The sequence below is a fragment of the Elephantulus edwardii genome, unplaced genomic scaffold (genome assembly GCF_000299155.1).
Source record: "Elephantulus edwardii isolate Elephantulus edwardi_28Jun2011 unplaced genomic scaffold, EleEdw1.0 scaffold00067, whole genome shotgun sequence".
In the NCBI taxonomy this organism is placed as follows: Eukaryota; Metazoa; Chordata; class Mammalia; order Macroscelidea; family Macroscelididae; genus Elephantulus; species Elephantulus edwardii.
Window position 1 is genome coordinate 14,427,329 of NW_006399817.1, and position 15,652 is coordinate 14,442,980.

General features: G+C 37.4%; 1 protein-coding gene across 1 annotated transcript in view; it reads left to right on the forward strand.

The window, feature by feature from the left end:
• PIK3C2G (phosphatidylinositol-4-phosphate 3-kinase, catalytic subunit type 2 gamma) overlaps positions 1–15,652 on the forward strand; it is a 576,625-nt gene that overhangs the window by 360,014 nt on the left and 200,959 nt on the right. The window contains exon 24 of the mRNA XM_006888484.1: positions 10,453–10,609. Within this exon, the coding sequence (XP_006888546.1) occupies positions 10,453–10,609 (157 nt within the window). The remainder of the gene's footprint in view (positions 1–10,452; positions 10,610–15,652) is intronic.

Genomic DNA, 15,652 nt, shown 5'->3' on the forward strand with positions numbered 1-15,652 from the left:
TGAGTCGGAAACGACTCGATGGCACATAACAACAACAACAACAAAATCAACAATAAAAACCATATTATTAACTACACTGGTTTTAATTATGAGATTAGATAAAGATTCTGGTGAAAAAGCTATCTAGCCTCTATAGTAAAGACAACAAGATATTCCACTAGCTTTCTTAAATCTATTGGTTTGTAGTAATTTCCCCCCCTTTTAGATAATGTCTTAGTTTTTATCTTTTTGAACACTTACAATATGAAAACGTATCTCTCATATAAATGTGAGGGATTTCGTGTCTTATATATGAACATACAATTCCTTCTTACTGGTTTTCAATTTGAAATTAAATAAGAAGGATTTATACTTTCAGATGAAATCTAAAGATGACACTGCTCCAGCATTGCTTAATGATTCTAATGGGAAAAAAAGGCTAATCATGACAGTAAAAACTATGAGGAATTCCGCTAACTTTCTTAAACCAATTGGTTTTTCTTCTGAAACATTGCTTAATGATTAGCTTTATTTTCTCCACAAAAATATATATTAAAGTGAATTGTACATTTTTTCTGTTTCCTTGAAAGAATTATTTCAATATAATAATTTTCTCACTTCATAAAGGTATTATTATATAATAAGCCTTACATTTCAATTCAATAATATCTTAATGGTGACATTTTCTTAAAGAGTGAGAATATTAAGGAAGGTTTTCCCATTGCTTTTTAGTTATATTTAATTATTGTTGAATGCTTTCATAGATAGTTAAGTTCTCTTTTGACAATATCTACGCAAATTGATCAATGTCATTTATTATATTTTTCACATTATGTCAACTTTCTCATTAATTTTGTTCTTATTTTCCATTTCAAATACTTTAGTTTCCCTATCTCTGTATCTTCTTATTTTTGCTTTCAATTAAATGTTGACCTTTTGTACTGATACAGGTGTTTTATTTTATTCTATTTTACTATATTATAAAAGAGGCCCAAACTAATGATCAAATAATTTCTTTTGTATTTCACTCTGCTTTTCTATTAAAAATTAATCTCAGAGGATAATTTTGGTGTGAAGTTTAAAGAATAACTCAGGGAGATAGTTTCAGGGAACCATCTGGTCTCAGATGGTCTGGTTAGTCTGATCACTATAAACAATTTGAGTGTTCTGCTTCCCCCCACCCATTCTAATTAATGTCATTTACTGTGCCCTCAGTCAGTTTGGCAAGTAATGATATTTAGATACCATCTAGTTGTTCTGGTCTTTAGAGTTGTTGAAGTTGAAGCTGTCAAACTTACAAGTTTATTTCTTCTTAGTAACCCTGGTTTCCTTGTTACTTTTTAGCTCTGGATTAGAAGAGATACCAATTATTTTATCTTAGATGGCTACTCACAAACTTTTAAGAACTAAGGTACTACTCACTTTACCAGTAGGCAGAACCTGAAATATGTGAGTTATAATAAGTATAATACTGATTGGAAAAAGGCAAAAAAATCATTGAAAGCATAGGAAAGAAGTAACAAATAAAAATGTACATCAGAAGAAACTCTGAAACTTGCACTGGAATGAAAAGTCAAAAGAAGGGGAAGGAATGCTGAAGTAAGAGAGCTGAACAGAAGATATCAAAGGGCTGTTTGAGAAGGTAAGGCAAAGTATTATAAAGAGATATACAGAATTGAGGTGCAAAACCAAAAAGAAAAAACATACTTGGACTTTCTCAAGCTGAAAGCATTGAAAACTAAGACAAGCCTCATGTGGCAATTTTGAAGGACTCTATGGGCAAAACCATCCCTGGCGTACGCCCTTCCCAATTTTGAACCATGCAGTGTTCCCTTGCTCTGTTCTGACGGCTGCCTCCTGGTCCAAGAATAAGTTTCACATTAGAACGATCAAGTGTTCTGGGACTTCCATTCTTCTCAGAGTCAGCCATAGCTTGTTATGATCTACACAGTCAAATACCTTTGCGTAGTCAATGAAACACAGATAGACATTCCTCTGGTATTCCCTGCTTTCAGCCAAGATCCATCTAACATCAGCTACAATATCTCTAGTACCATGACCCCTTCTAAACCCAGCCTGGACTTCTGGTAGTTCTCTGTTGATGTGCTGTTCCAGTCGTTTTTGGATAATCTTCAGTAAAATCTTGCTTGCATGTGAAATCAGTGAGATTATTCTTTAGTTTCCACACCTTGTTGGGTCACCTTTCTTTGGGATAGGAACAAATATCGATCTCTTCCAGTCAGATGGCCAAGTGGTCGTTCTCCAAATTTCTTGGCACAATTTGGTGAGCACGTCCATGGCAGCATCTATTAACTGAAATATGTCAATTGGTATACCATCTATTCCTGGAGCCTTATTTTTTGCCATTTCCTTCAAAGCAGCCTGAACTTCTTCTTTCATCACCATAGGCTCTTGCTCATATGTTGTTTCATTAAATTCTTCTGTGTCTTCCAATTCCTTTCAATACGGTGATTCAGTATATTCTTTCCATCTTCTTTTAATACTTCCTGGATCATTTAACATTCTGCCGAAAGCATCCTTGATTATAGCAACTTGAGGTTTGAATTTGTTCTTCAGTTCCTTGAGCTTAAGATATGCTGAGCGAGTTCGGCCCTTTTGATTTTCTGACTCCAGCTCCTTGCACATTTCATTGCAATATTTTGCTTTGTCACTGCATGGTTCAAAATTGGGAAGGGCGTATGCCAGGGATGCATCCTATCTCCATACCTTTTCAACATGTATGCAGAGCAGATTATCCGGGAGGCTGGGCTCTATGAGGAGAAATGTGGGGTCAAGATTGGTGGACGATTTATCAACAATCTGCGTTATGCAGATGACACAACCCTGCTTGCTGAAACTGAAGAGGACCTCAAGCACCTGCTGCAAAGGGTCAAGGACTGCAGCCTACAATATAGACTAAGGCTCAACATCAAGAAAACAAAGATTCTCACCACTGGACCAATTGGCAGCATCAGGATGGATGGTGAAGAGATTGAGATTGTTCACAGCTTCAGTTTGCTTGGCTCCACAGTCAACAGTCTTGGCACCAGCAGCCAGGAAATCAAAAAGCGTATCGCGATGGGAAAGTCTGCCGTTAGGGACCTCTCAAACGTACTCAGGAGCAACAGTGTCTCTCTGGAGACTAAGGCGCATCTGATACAGGCCATGGTCTTCGCAATCACCTGTTATGCATCAGAGAGTTGGACAATGACCAAGGAGGATAGAAGGAGAATTGATGCCTTTGAGCTGTGGTGCTGGAGAAGAGTATTGAGAATACCATGGACTGCTAGGAAAACAAATAGATTTGCCCTGGAAAGGGTTAAACCGGGCGGCTCCTTGGAGGTACGGATTCTGAGGCTCCGTCTAACATACTTTGGACATGTTGTGAGGAGAGACCAGTCCTTAGAGAGGGACATCATGCTTGGGAGGGTGGAGGGACGGCGCAGGAGAGGAAGGCCCTCTATGAGGTGGATTGATTTAGTGACTGGGATAATTGGGATGGGAGTGTCAGAGACAGTGCGCTTGGCACAGGACAGAGCGGAGTTTAGGGCTGTTATACATAGGGTCACTATGAGTCGCAGGCGACTCGATGGCATATAACAACAACATGGGCAAAACCTTAAATGATGCTTTCAAGAAGAATCAAAAGGGGAGAAGAATACAGTCAGCAAAAACATCGAACCATTTCAGGAAGTAGAAAAAATATTCTTCAGAAAGTAGCAAGAGGTTAAAAACTAATGTTAATGAAGGAAGAATTTCAAGCTGTACTGAAGGCATTGGTAAAAAGAAAGCCCCATGACTTGATGGAATATCAGTTGAGATGTTTCAGTAGATGCAGCTCTGGAAGTAAGTGCTCACAAACTATTCTGAGAAATTTGGAAGACAGCTTCCTGGCTAATTGACATTGTTGTGGGCCATTGACTTAGAATCACCTCATAGCTGACTTTCCAGCGGGTTTTCAGAAGCAGTAAGTTGTATGAGAGGACATTGCCAACCTTCTCCTCTGGAGCAGCCAGTGAATTTGAACTGCATGCTTTGCGATTGCATCATAGCTTCTTATCAGTAGGCCCTCAGAGCTCCCTAACTGAGTGGAAGAGACGTATATTTCTTTTTGTTAAAAAAAATGATTCAAATTAATACAGAAATTATCAAACAAAATCATTAATCTCACATGAAAGTACAAGCTTGCTGAAGATTATTCAAAAGCAACAGGAAGAGTGTTTTAACAGAGAACTGCCAGAAATTTAAGCTAGATTTCAAAGTGGCCATGGTAGAAAAGGATATCATTGCTATGGTCGAGTGGAACTTAGCTGAAAACAGAAAATACCAGAAGGATTTTCCTGTTTAATGACTACACAAAAGCATTTATTTGACTGTGCAGATTATTACACATTATGAATAACATTGAGATAGTGGAAATCCCAGAACACTTAATTGAGTTCATGAGAAAACTATACCTAAATTTAGAAGCCATTGTCAAAACACAAAAAAATGAACATTTCACCTTTTAAAATTAGAAAAAGTGTCTATCAGGGTTGCGAGAGGAAGACCTCTAATGAGATAGACTGACTCAGTGACTGGAGTCACTAGTGTTAGGTGTGTCAAAGACAATAAGGTTGGCTCAGAATAGAGCAGGGCTCAGAGCTGTAGTGCATAGGGTCGCTATGTGTCACAAGCAAATTGACAGCACATAACAACAACAACAAGACTAAATGAAGAATAATGTAGTATATAGATTGGAGTTAGACTCATCAATAATCTGAGTTATGCAAATGAAACACCTTCACTTGCAGAAAATAAAGAGGACTTGAAACACTTACTGAAGACCAAAGACCGCAGTCTTCAGTATGAATTATATCTCAACATAGAAAAAAAAAACAACCAATGAAACAAAAATCCTTACCCCTGGACTAATGGGCTGAACATCATGATATGTAGAGAAAATACTGCAGTTATCAAGGATTTCCTTTTACTTAGGTCTATAATCAACACCCATTGTAGAAGCAATTTAAAAATCAAAGAAAGATGTGTACATTGGGAAAATATTCTATGAAGAAGAACCTCTTTAAGATTTTAAAGAGTAAGGATATCAGTTTAAAAGTGTAAGTGTGCCAGATGCAGTCTATAGTATTTTATTTCTTCTATACAATTGGCAGCATCAGTATGGATGGTGAAGAGATTGAGATAGTTAACAGTTTTAGTTTGGTTGGCTCCACAGTCAACACTCTTGGTACCAGCAGCCAGGAAATAAAGAGATGAGTTGCTTTGGGAAAGTCAGATGTCAGGGACTTCTCCAGAGTATTGAAGAACAATGACATCACACTGGAGACTAAGGTATGCCTGATCCAGGCTATAGTCTTCACAATTTTGTGCTTTGCATTGGAGAGCTGGACAGTGACTAGGGATGATAGAAAGAGAATTGATGCCTTTGAGCTATTGTGCTGGAGACGAGTGTTGAATATACCATGGACTGCTAGGAGAACAAACAGGTTTGTTCTGGAGAGGGTGAAACCAGTCTACTCCTTGGAGTCAAGGATTCTGAAGCGTCATCTGACATACTTTGGGCATGTTACAAGGAGGGTCCAGTCCTTGGAGAGAAAGATCATGTTTGGGAGAGTGGAGGGACAGCACCGGAGAGGAAGATCCTTGATGAGATGGATCAATTCAGTGATGGAGTTGTGGGAGTAGGTGTGTCAGACACAAGGAATTTGACACAGGATAGATTAGGGTTTAGGGCTCTTGTAATAGGGTCGCTATGAGTTGCAAGCAACTTAACAGCACATAACAACAATTACAACAATACATTTGAGAGTTAACAATGAATAAGGAAAATCAAAGAAGAAATGATGTCGTTGTTTGTGATGTTAGTGAAGAGTATTGAATATACCAGGGGCTACCAATCAGAAAATCTGTCTTAGATGAAGTACAACTAGGATGCCTTTTAGAGTCAAGGATGATGAAGTTTTGTTTTACGTATTTTGGACATGTTCTCAGGAAGGTCCAATCCTTTGAAAAAGACCCCATTCTGGGATAGGAGAGGAAGACTCTCAACAAGATGAATTCATATAGTGACTACAACAGTGGGCGTGAACTTGGAGACTATCAAGAGGATGATGCAGAATAGATTATGATTCCAGTATGTTGTCCATAAGATTTCTATGAGTACTAGTCAACTTGACAGCACCTAACATAACACATAACACAAACTTTCTTGTGAGTGATTTATGTGTTTTCAGAGATAACTTAGACTATGCTTGATTTTTTGCTTTCATACTACTTTAAATGTGTTAGCCCATGCCCAGTTTTTATCCAGATAACACCAATAATCCCCTTCCTTACATCCAGAATAACTTCTACTGCAAACATGTATTAGAGTTCTAAACAAAGCATAACTGTACATTTCCCCCTCAACTAACAGAGTTGTTCAGAGAGGAAAAACATGGAGAATGAGAGAAATTATGAGATTTCTTAACTGTGCTCATGACAAATACTAATCTACTATAAATTCCGATCCTTTAACAGATATAAGAAAGTTGAACTAATTATTTTGAAGAGGTAGATATTTTAACTGTCCTTTTCTTATAAGAAAGTTGATGTGCTTTAACCTGGAAATTTTGGAGCCCATAGCTAAATTAATTAGCATCCTATCTTAGATTGTAGAACACCTAGCACATTTACAAGAGGCTGTACTGGGGCGGGGAGAACATTTGTGTGCTTAAGAGATTATTGGTGCAAGTCTCCTCGGTTAATACTTGCGGAGGGCTTGGAGATCTCACAGGATGTTAAATGTTCTCTTTGTAATAGTACATGTACCCTTATGTACTCATTATATTGCACATATGAGGTTTTCTGTGCTATGTAATTATACAAGGTTGTATCTTATCCAATGGAGATTCTAAATTTGCCTTCTCAATTAGCTCATAGATATTAGACAAGAGACTTGTGTTCTTTCTGTTGAATAGCAAAATGTACTCGTCAGAAATGAAAGTCATTTGCAATAGCAGGAAAAGTATAAACCTAAACATTCCTCAGTGCTCTCTAGATATTTACTTGGATGCCAATTCCACTATATATTATTATAAGTGAACTGAAAATTTTAGAAATGTTAAATTAATAAATCTTTAAGGTTACTATAATATTGTTGGGGGGACAAAAGGATTTAATCTATAAAATTAACAATAACATGTTTAATGATAAAAAAATCTCTAAGTGCATATTTAGTGAACTCTGCATTGCAATACTGAGTACAAATACATTATTCATGCTTACAGGTTTTCAACCTGGGTCTAAAGCTTGTATACTTTGGTTTGCTAGCTTTATCAGTTACTCAAGTGCAATATTAAAAGAACTACACTATTTAAAAAAGGAATAGGTGTATTTATAGAGTTTAGCTGGCATATTCTACTGAGAGAGTTCTCTTTCCAGTCCCATGTCTATATCTTTATCAATATTAAAACTTGTCAAGTGAAAAGTCAAACATTGCATTGGAATCTGGACTGACACATATCTGACTTTTCAGTAGATTTTGAGAGGCAATAAATCACACAGAAAGAGAATACCCATCTTTCTTCCTAGGTGTGGCAGATAGATTTGACTTGCCTTCCTCTGAGTTGAGAGTACAATTCTTTATCTATTAGGCCACCAAAACTCACAGTTCTCCTTAAATTGTGATGAATTTTACATAGCTTATCAGGAGAGGTTACATGAAACAACCCATTTTTTATAGTGCTGAATTCTGTGTGTGTGTGTGTGTGTGTGTGTGTGTGTGTGTGTGTGTGAATTTAATTCCATGCTTGCTTGGTAATGTTGCTTTTAGATGCTGCTGAGTTGAGTACTACTCATGGTGACTCTATAAACAGCAGATCTTAACTCTGACATATCCTGCACTATTCTTAACATCCTCTACACATTTGAGCCTCTTTCTGGAGGCCCTGCCTAATTTTCTCTCTTTGAGAATCTTCTCCTTCACTGGACCTTCACCTTTCCAAGTATGAAGTCCCTTTCCAAGGAATGGCCTCTCCTAATAACACACCCAAAGTTTGTGAGATTAAGCTTCACCATCTGTGCCTCCAAAAAGCTTTCTGGCTGTACTTTCTCCAAGACACTAGCAGTCAATGGGATATTCAAGACTCTTCTCTAACACCACAATTGAAATGCATTGATTCTTCTCTTATCATCTTTATACATTGTCTAACCCTCAAATGCATAGGAAGTTTCTGGAAAGATGAAATGGAATCTTGAATCTGGTGCCCTGTAGTCTCTAAACTGACATGAATGCTCTTCAGAACGTTGGAAAGATTCCTTACAGCAGATTTTCCCAGTACAATACATCTTCTGACCTTCTGACTTCTAGTGCCAAGGGCATTGGCTGTAGATACAAACAAGATGAAGCTGTTTACAATTTCATGCTTCTTTCCATCTATCATGATATTGCCAATGGGTCCATTGATGACAATTTTGTGTTCTTTGATATAATCCATATGGAAGGTTGCAGTTCTTGATCTTCTGCAGCAGATACCCTGGGTACTACTCACTTTCAGCAAGAGGGTTGTGTCGTGCAAATGTTATTAATCAGTATTCCTCCAATCCTGATACCTCATTCTTCTTCATAAAGTCCAAATTCTCACATGATTTATTCAGCATACAGACTGAATAGGTATGGAGGAAGGTTATAGCCCTAGTATCTGATTTTAAACCATACCGTGTTCTCTTTCTCTGTTCAGACAACAGCTTCTTTATCTAGATATGGACTCCATATAAGCTCAGTCAAGCTCTGCTCATGCTAGAGGTAGAGCATTTATCTATCAGTTTGCACATATGTTATAGCTTACTCTATGAGGTCAATACTCTTATTGTCTCTATTTTACAAAGAAGGAAAGGTTTAATAACTTGCTCATGACGACCACTATTAGGTGAGGGAGACTTTGAGAAGGGCACAAGTCTGCCATTTCTCAGTAAGTCCAAAGAGTTACTTTTTATTCAGCATTCATACAGATGACTATTCCTTTAATTATCAATGGATGGTACAGTAATCTTGTCTTTGTGGACATGATATATATTAAATGAATGTATTTATTAAGCCGAACTCACTGCCATCAATTCAATTCTGAGGTATAACAGGTTTCTAAGGCTGTAAATCTTTTCTTTTTTTAATATTTTTTTATTTTAATTGTGAATTTAACAAAAGTTTACAGAAAAGTTAGATTTTCATTAATTAATTGTTTCACATTTTACCTGCTCTCTCTCCCTTCCCCCTCCCCAAGTTGACTTTTTTTAAAAAAATACTAGTTTATTTACAAAATCTGAATTGTTTTTGAGAACAGATTCTTCCATTTCCCTCATCCCCACCCATCAAATTCTACAATTCCATGATTAATCCTCCCTCCTCCGGCACATCCTCCTCCTCTGTTTCCACCCTTCTTCACCCCCCTTGGATCCTTATACTCGTTCTGCAATAATGGTTTTATACAATATTTTTCCTTGTGGGACTGAATTAGTTCACTCAGCATAATGCTTTCCAGTCCCTCCCACATTAGGTAATAATTTACAAAATCATAGCAGCATTATTCACTATTGCAAGGACTTGGAAACAGCCCAGATGTCCAGCTACAAACTAATAGATTGAGAAATTATGGTACATTTACACAATGGAATGCTATGCTGCATGCAGGAGCAATGATTTTGTAAAGCTGTAAAGCTTAACAAGAAGAGACTGCCCATTCCCCCTCTTCAGCAAGTGGCTGGTGGATTCTAAGTATTGACCTTTTGGTTAGCAACACATGCTGGGCACTATGCTATGAAAACTCCTGTGCCTTTATTTATTTATTTGAATGATGATTACATCATCTTAATTATTTTCTTACATTTTAACCATATAATATGTCTAGAGGAACATTATGTTTGGAAGGATAGAGTCAGCACAAGAGAGGAAGACCCTAGATGATATGGATTGACACTAAGTGGGTTTATGAGGGCAATTGTGTTGGAGATGGTGAGATTGGTTCAACATAGGGCAAAATTCAGAGCCCTTGAGCATAGGGTCGTTATGTTTCACAGGCAACTACACAGCACATAACAACAATAATGAATTAAAACACATGATCTGTTCTAACACTTCAAAATTCAGTAGTTATTTGCTGTAATTTTTCATAAATATCATCTTCATTATTAATTACTTTTAAAAGGACAATATTCCCATCCAAAAGCAATTTGCAAATCAAACATTTGGACTGTATAGTTTGCCATTGTGAAATAACTTGACCTTCTGTCTCTGTTGCTGCCCAGTTCTGTTATTCAGTGTTTACAATTATTAAATCTCCAGCTGATCCACAATTAAGAGGCCCATCCATACAGAGAGAAAATAAGAGGAAAATGCAGATGAAAATAAATTGTGGTATCAGCCTGATTTAGTCCTACAAACCATTTTTCCTCCTGATACTCATTGCGTTTGTGTTTTTGTTTGTTTGTTTCTAGGGACCGAGCTCCTTTTATTTTTACTTCTGAGATGGAGTACTTTATTACAGAGGGAGGAAAAAACCCACAGCATTTCCAAGATTTTGTGGAACTTTGTTGTAGAGCTTATAATACTGTCAGAAGGCACAGCCGACTGCTCTTAAATCTGCTAGAAATGGTAAGTCTCTAAGGAAACAACAAATAAAATAAGCTTCATTTACGTCTGTTCTTCAGATGTCTATTTGTTGTTAATGTCTTCAAGTTCTCAAAAGCACTTTTAAATGAGAAATGAGTGGACCAACTAAAAGTGTCATTGTGTAATTCATAAACATATTTCTTAATAAAACAACACATTAATACATAATTATTGTCTCAAACATTTCTTGCTTCAACAATATTGACGAGTGTAGGAGTTACCTCAGTATATTTGACTAAGAATCAATGTCTCTGATTTTGAAAATAAGATCTTCAGTTGTATTATACCTTTGGATTTTTCCAAAAGTCCTTTAAAACACTACATAATTTACGAACATGCCAACATTATGTGGTAGACTAGACAAGGACTATTTTTGTCTTAGCTCCCTTTACCAATCTTTGTTTTGATCTCCTGGCAATATTCTGTATTACAAAAACAAAGGCTAAAACCACAAACTGACATGTTATTGACTCAGCTTCAGAATAGAACATTCAGTAATGGACCTATAATTTCTTGATCAATAAATACAAATTAAATGTTTCACTACACTGTCTATCCCAAAGATATTGGGACTAATGTCACAGGTTTCACAGGGTTTTTGTAGTCTTGGTATTTCAGAAGAGGATTTCCAACCCTGCTTTCTAGTCTGCTTATTTTAAGTGCTCTGCTGAAACCTGTCCACCATGGATGATCCCTTAGGCATTTGACACATTGTTGGCATAGCTTTCAGCATCATAGCAATCTACAAGTTACCCTAGTAGAGCAAATTGACAGACAGTGCTGTTCTAATAAAATTAAATTATGAACAAGCAAGAATATGTACATATGTGTTATAAAGTTTTTATTATTATTTTTTATTTTTATTTTTATTAAAGTGCCCTTGAGTCAAGGACAACTCATAGTGATCCTGTGAATACAGATCTGAGCCCTGTCCTATCCTATGCCATCTTTATACAAGGAAAACTTCTAATCTATTATTCAAATATGTGCACCAACAAGGAAAGACAAAGAGAAGGAAATTGAGAATTTCTACCAACTTTTGAAGCCCCACATTGATCAAATATGCACCTGATCAATATTCAATTTAACAATATGCACTATTAATTGCTGGTTACTCGAATGTGAAAGTTGGAAATAATGAGGAAGGAATGATAGTCAGAAAGTATGATCTTGGTGACAGAAATGAAGCTGGATGTCAAATGATTGAATTTTGTATGTTCAATGATTTGTTCATCATATATACTTAAAAAGCAAAACCAAGAACAAACCAAAGAAAACTCCCACAAAATTTATCTTTATACATGCATGAACCTTCACCATCCACCAAGATGCTGCCAATGGCCTAGTAGTGAGAATCTTTGTTTTCTCGATATTGAGCCTCAGTCCTTATTGAAGACTGCAGTCTTTGAACTTCTACAGCAAGGGCTCCAGGTCCTCCTCAGTTTCAGCAAGCAGGGTTGTGTCATCTGCATAACACAGATTGTTGATGGATCTTCCTCCAATCCTGATGCCACATTTCTCCTCATACAGTCCGGCCTCCTTTTATAATCTGTTTTGCATACAGATTGAAAAGGTATGGAAATAGGACACATCCCTGTCATACACTCTCCCCAGTTTTGAACCATGCAGTGTTTCCTTGCTCTCTCTTCTGACAACTGCATCCTGGTCCAAGTATAAGTTTTACATTAGCACAATCAAGTGTTCTGGGATTCCCATTCTTCTCAGAGTCAGCCACAGTTTGTTGTGATCCACATAGTCAAATACCTTTGCAAAATCAATGAAACAAAAATAGACATTCCTCTGGCACTTCCTGCTTTCAGCCAAGATCCATCTAACATTAGCTACAATATCCCTAGTACCACGACCCCTTCTAAACCCAGACTATACTTCTGGCAGTTCTTTGCAGATGTGCTGTTCCAGGCGTTTTTAAATAATCCTCAGCATAATCTTGCTTGCATGTGATATCAATGATATTGTTCGATAATTTCCACACTCTGTTGGATCACCTTTCTTTGGGATGGGAACAAATATAGATCTCCTCCAGTCAGTTTGGCCAAGTGGTTGTTCTCCAGATTTCTTGGCAAAACTTGGTGAGAACGTCCAGGGCAGCATCTGTTAGCTGAAATATGTCAATTGGTAAACCATCTGTTCTGGGGGGCCTTATTTTTTGCCAATTCTTTCAAAGCAGCTTGAACTTCTTCCTTCATCATGATAGGCTTTTGCTTACATGTTGTTTCATGAAATTTTTCTGTGCCGGACAATTCCTTTTAGTACAATGATTTTGTATACTTTTTCCATCTTCTTCCCTTACTTCCTAGATAATTTAATATTCTCCCCAAAGCATCCTTAAGTATTGCAATTCAAGACTTTAATTTATTCTTCAATTTTTTCAGCTTAAGAAATGCTGAGCGAGTTCAGTCCTTTTGATATTCTGATTCCAGCTCCTTGCACATTCCATTGTCTTTACTTTGTCCAATACTTTACTTTGTCTTCTCGTGCTGCCTTTTGAAATCTTCTGTTCAGTTATTGACTCCACAATCAACACTCTTGGCACCAGCAGCGAGAAAATTAAAAAATGTGTTGTGTTGGTAAAATCTGCTGTTAGAGACTTCTCTAAAGTACTGAGGAGCAATGATGCCACTCTGGAGACTAAGGTGTGCATGATTCAGGCCATGGTCTTTGCAATCACTTACTGTGCATCAGAGAACTGGACAATGATTATGCATGATAGAAGGAGAATTGATGCCTTTGAGCTGTGGTGTTGAAGAAGAGTATTGAACATGTCATGGACTGCTAAGAAAATGAACATGTTAATTTTAGAGGGTTAAACCAGACTTCTCCTTGGAGGCAAAGATTCTGAAGCTTTGTCTGACATACTTTGGACATGTTGCAAGGAGAGGGATATCATGCTTTGGAGGGTGGAGGTACAGTGCAGGAAAAGAATACCCTCTAGGAGGCAGATTGATTCAGTGACTGTGGTAATAGGAGTAGGTGTGTCAGAGACAGTGAGATTGCACAGCATAGAGCAGGGTTTAGGGCTGTTGTACATAGGGTCGCTATGAGTTGCAGGAGAATCAATGACACATAACAACAACAACATACATACATGTACCTAACCTGATGGACTGCAAAGGAATGAGGTTGACTATATCTGTGCAAAGAATTATTACAGAAGTTCAAAAGAGGAGTCAAAATCAGGCTAGGTGGGGATGGAACAGTCCATGAATTATTCATGTGCAATTTCAAATTAAAGCTGAAGAAAATGAAAACAAGTCAACAACAACTAAAGTAAACATTGGGTGAGTCTATCTCACCTGAATTAAAAAAAAAAATCATCTCCAGAATAGGTTTGAGGGATTAAACACTAATGATCAAAGACTAGATGGGTAATGGGATGAAATCAAAGATATCGTCCATGAAGAAAACAAAATGTCATTACAATCTGAGAAGAGAAAGAAAAGATTAAAATCGATATCTGAAGAGATTCTGAAATAAAGTAATTAGCAACAGGCAAATCATGCCCCAACAGAACAGATGGGGAATCTACAACAGAATGGTAATCTTAGAATACTTGGTTGTGTGCTCTTGCAAAAACTATACCTAGACAAAGAAGTTATTATCTCAACAGAGGAAGCGAACACTACATGTTTTATAATCAGGGAAGGTGTCTATCAGCATTGTATCCTTTCTCCATACCTGCCCAGTCTCTATTCTGAGAGAATCCATGCAAGGAGTTGGACTCCATGAGGAATGTAGTATTAGCATTAAAAGAAGACTAATCAACAAGTAGAATTATGCAGATACAACATTGCTTGCTCAATGTGAGGACCACTTGAAGCACTTGCTTCTGATGTTCAAAGACTATAACCTTCAATATGAAATACAGCTCTACATAAAGAAAACAGTGCTGGACTAACTGAAGCAGCATGATGATAAATAAAGAAGAAATTGAAATTGTCAATGAGTTCATCTGACTTGTCTCTGCACTCAACATCCTTAATCCAAGCCGTTAGGAGATGAGGATACTGGAAAAGTCTTCAATTAGGGCCCTCTCCAAGTTACTGAGGAACAATGTTGTCAGTTTGAAGACTAAAGTGCACTTTATGCAAGCCATGTTCTTTTCAATCACTTGCTATGCATCACAGATCTGGACAATGAATATGGATGACAAAAGAACTGATATGTTCGAGTTATGATGTTGGAGAAGAGTTCTGAGTATTCCTTTGTCAGTACTGAATGCACTGTCAAAAGAACAAACAAATAAATCTTTAAAATTGTGCAGCCAAAAGACACCTTAGAGGAAAAAAAGACGTGATGTCATCAGGTGAGATATTCTTCCCAGAGCCAGCACTTTCAGGTGGGGAAGAGAAGGGCCTGAAACCACCCTGTAAAAGGTTCTTCCATTTGGTGACCCCTGCTGCTGCAAGGCCATACCAGTGACCAGAGGATAATAGAGTTTATGACAGAGAGCTATAAACAGAGGAGATTTTTTTTTTCAGCTATCACACTGAGGTGTTAGAGAGAACTACCTTCAAAGCCCCTTGGACAAAAACTGCTTACGTGGAGCACCTAGTCTTCTACCACTCTGCCTCTCCGCACACAAAGGGAGGACAGTAGAGATTGGGAGAGGGGACCACAATAAGGCAATATTCCTGCAGGGTTGCACTGCAGATCAGAGAGAACCTGAAGGATTTTAGGAAAGGCAAACTTTCCCAAAAATGACTTCCAGTGAATGAGGGACCCACCCCATATATTAAACATCATGAAAATAAGAACTATCAACAACTTCTATAGACTCAATAGAAAAAGCCTGACTCTTACCAAGAAAAACGTCACATAGTGTCAAGATAGCAGCCAGCAGCATTAATATTGTGGGGAAGAAAACAAACAAACAAAAAACCAAATTAAGCCTTCTCCAAATAAGCAGAGCAAAACGCAGATCCAATGAATACCCGAGAGTCTGTAAGACTGGAGATATATACTGATATGGAAACATTTGAACAGGTATGGAAGGAGGTACAAATT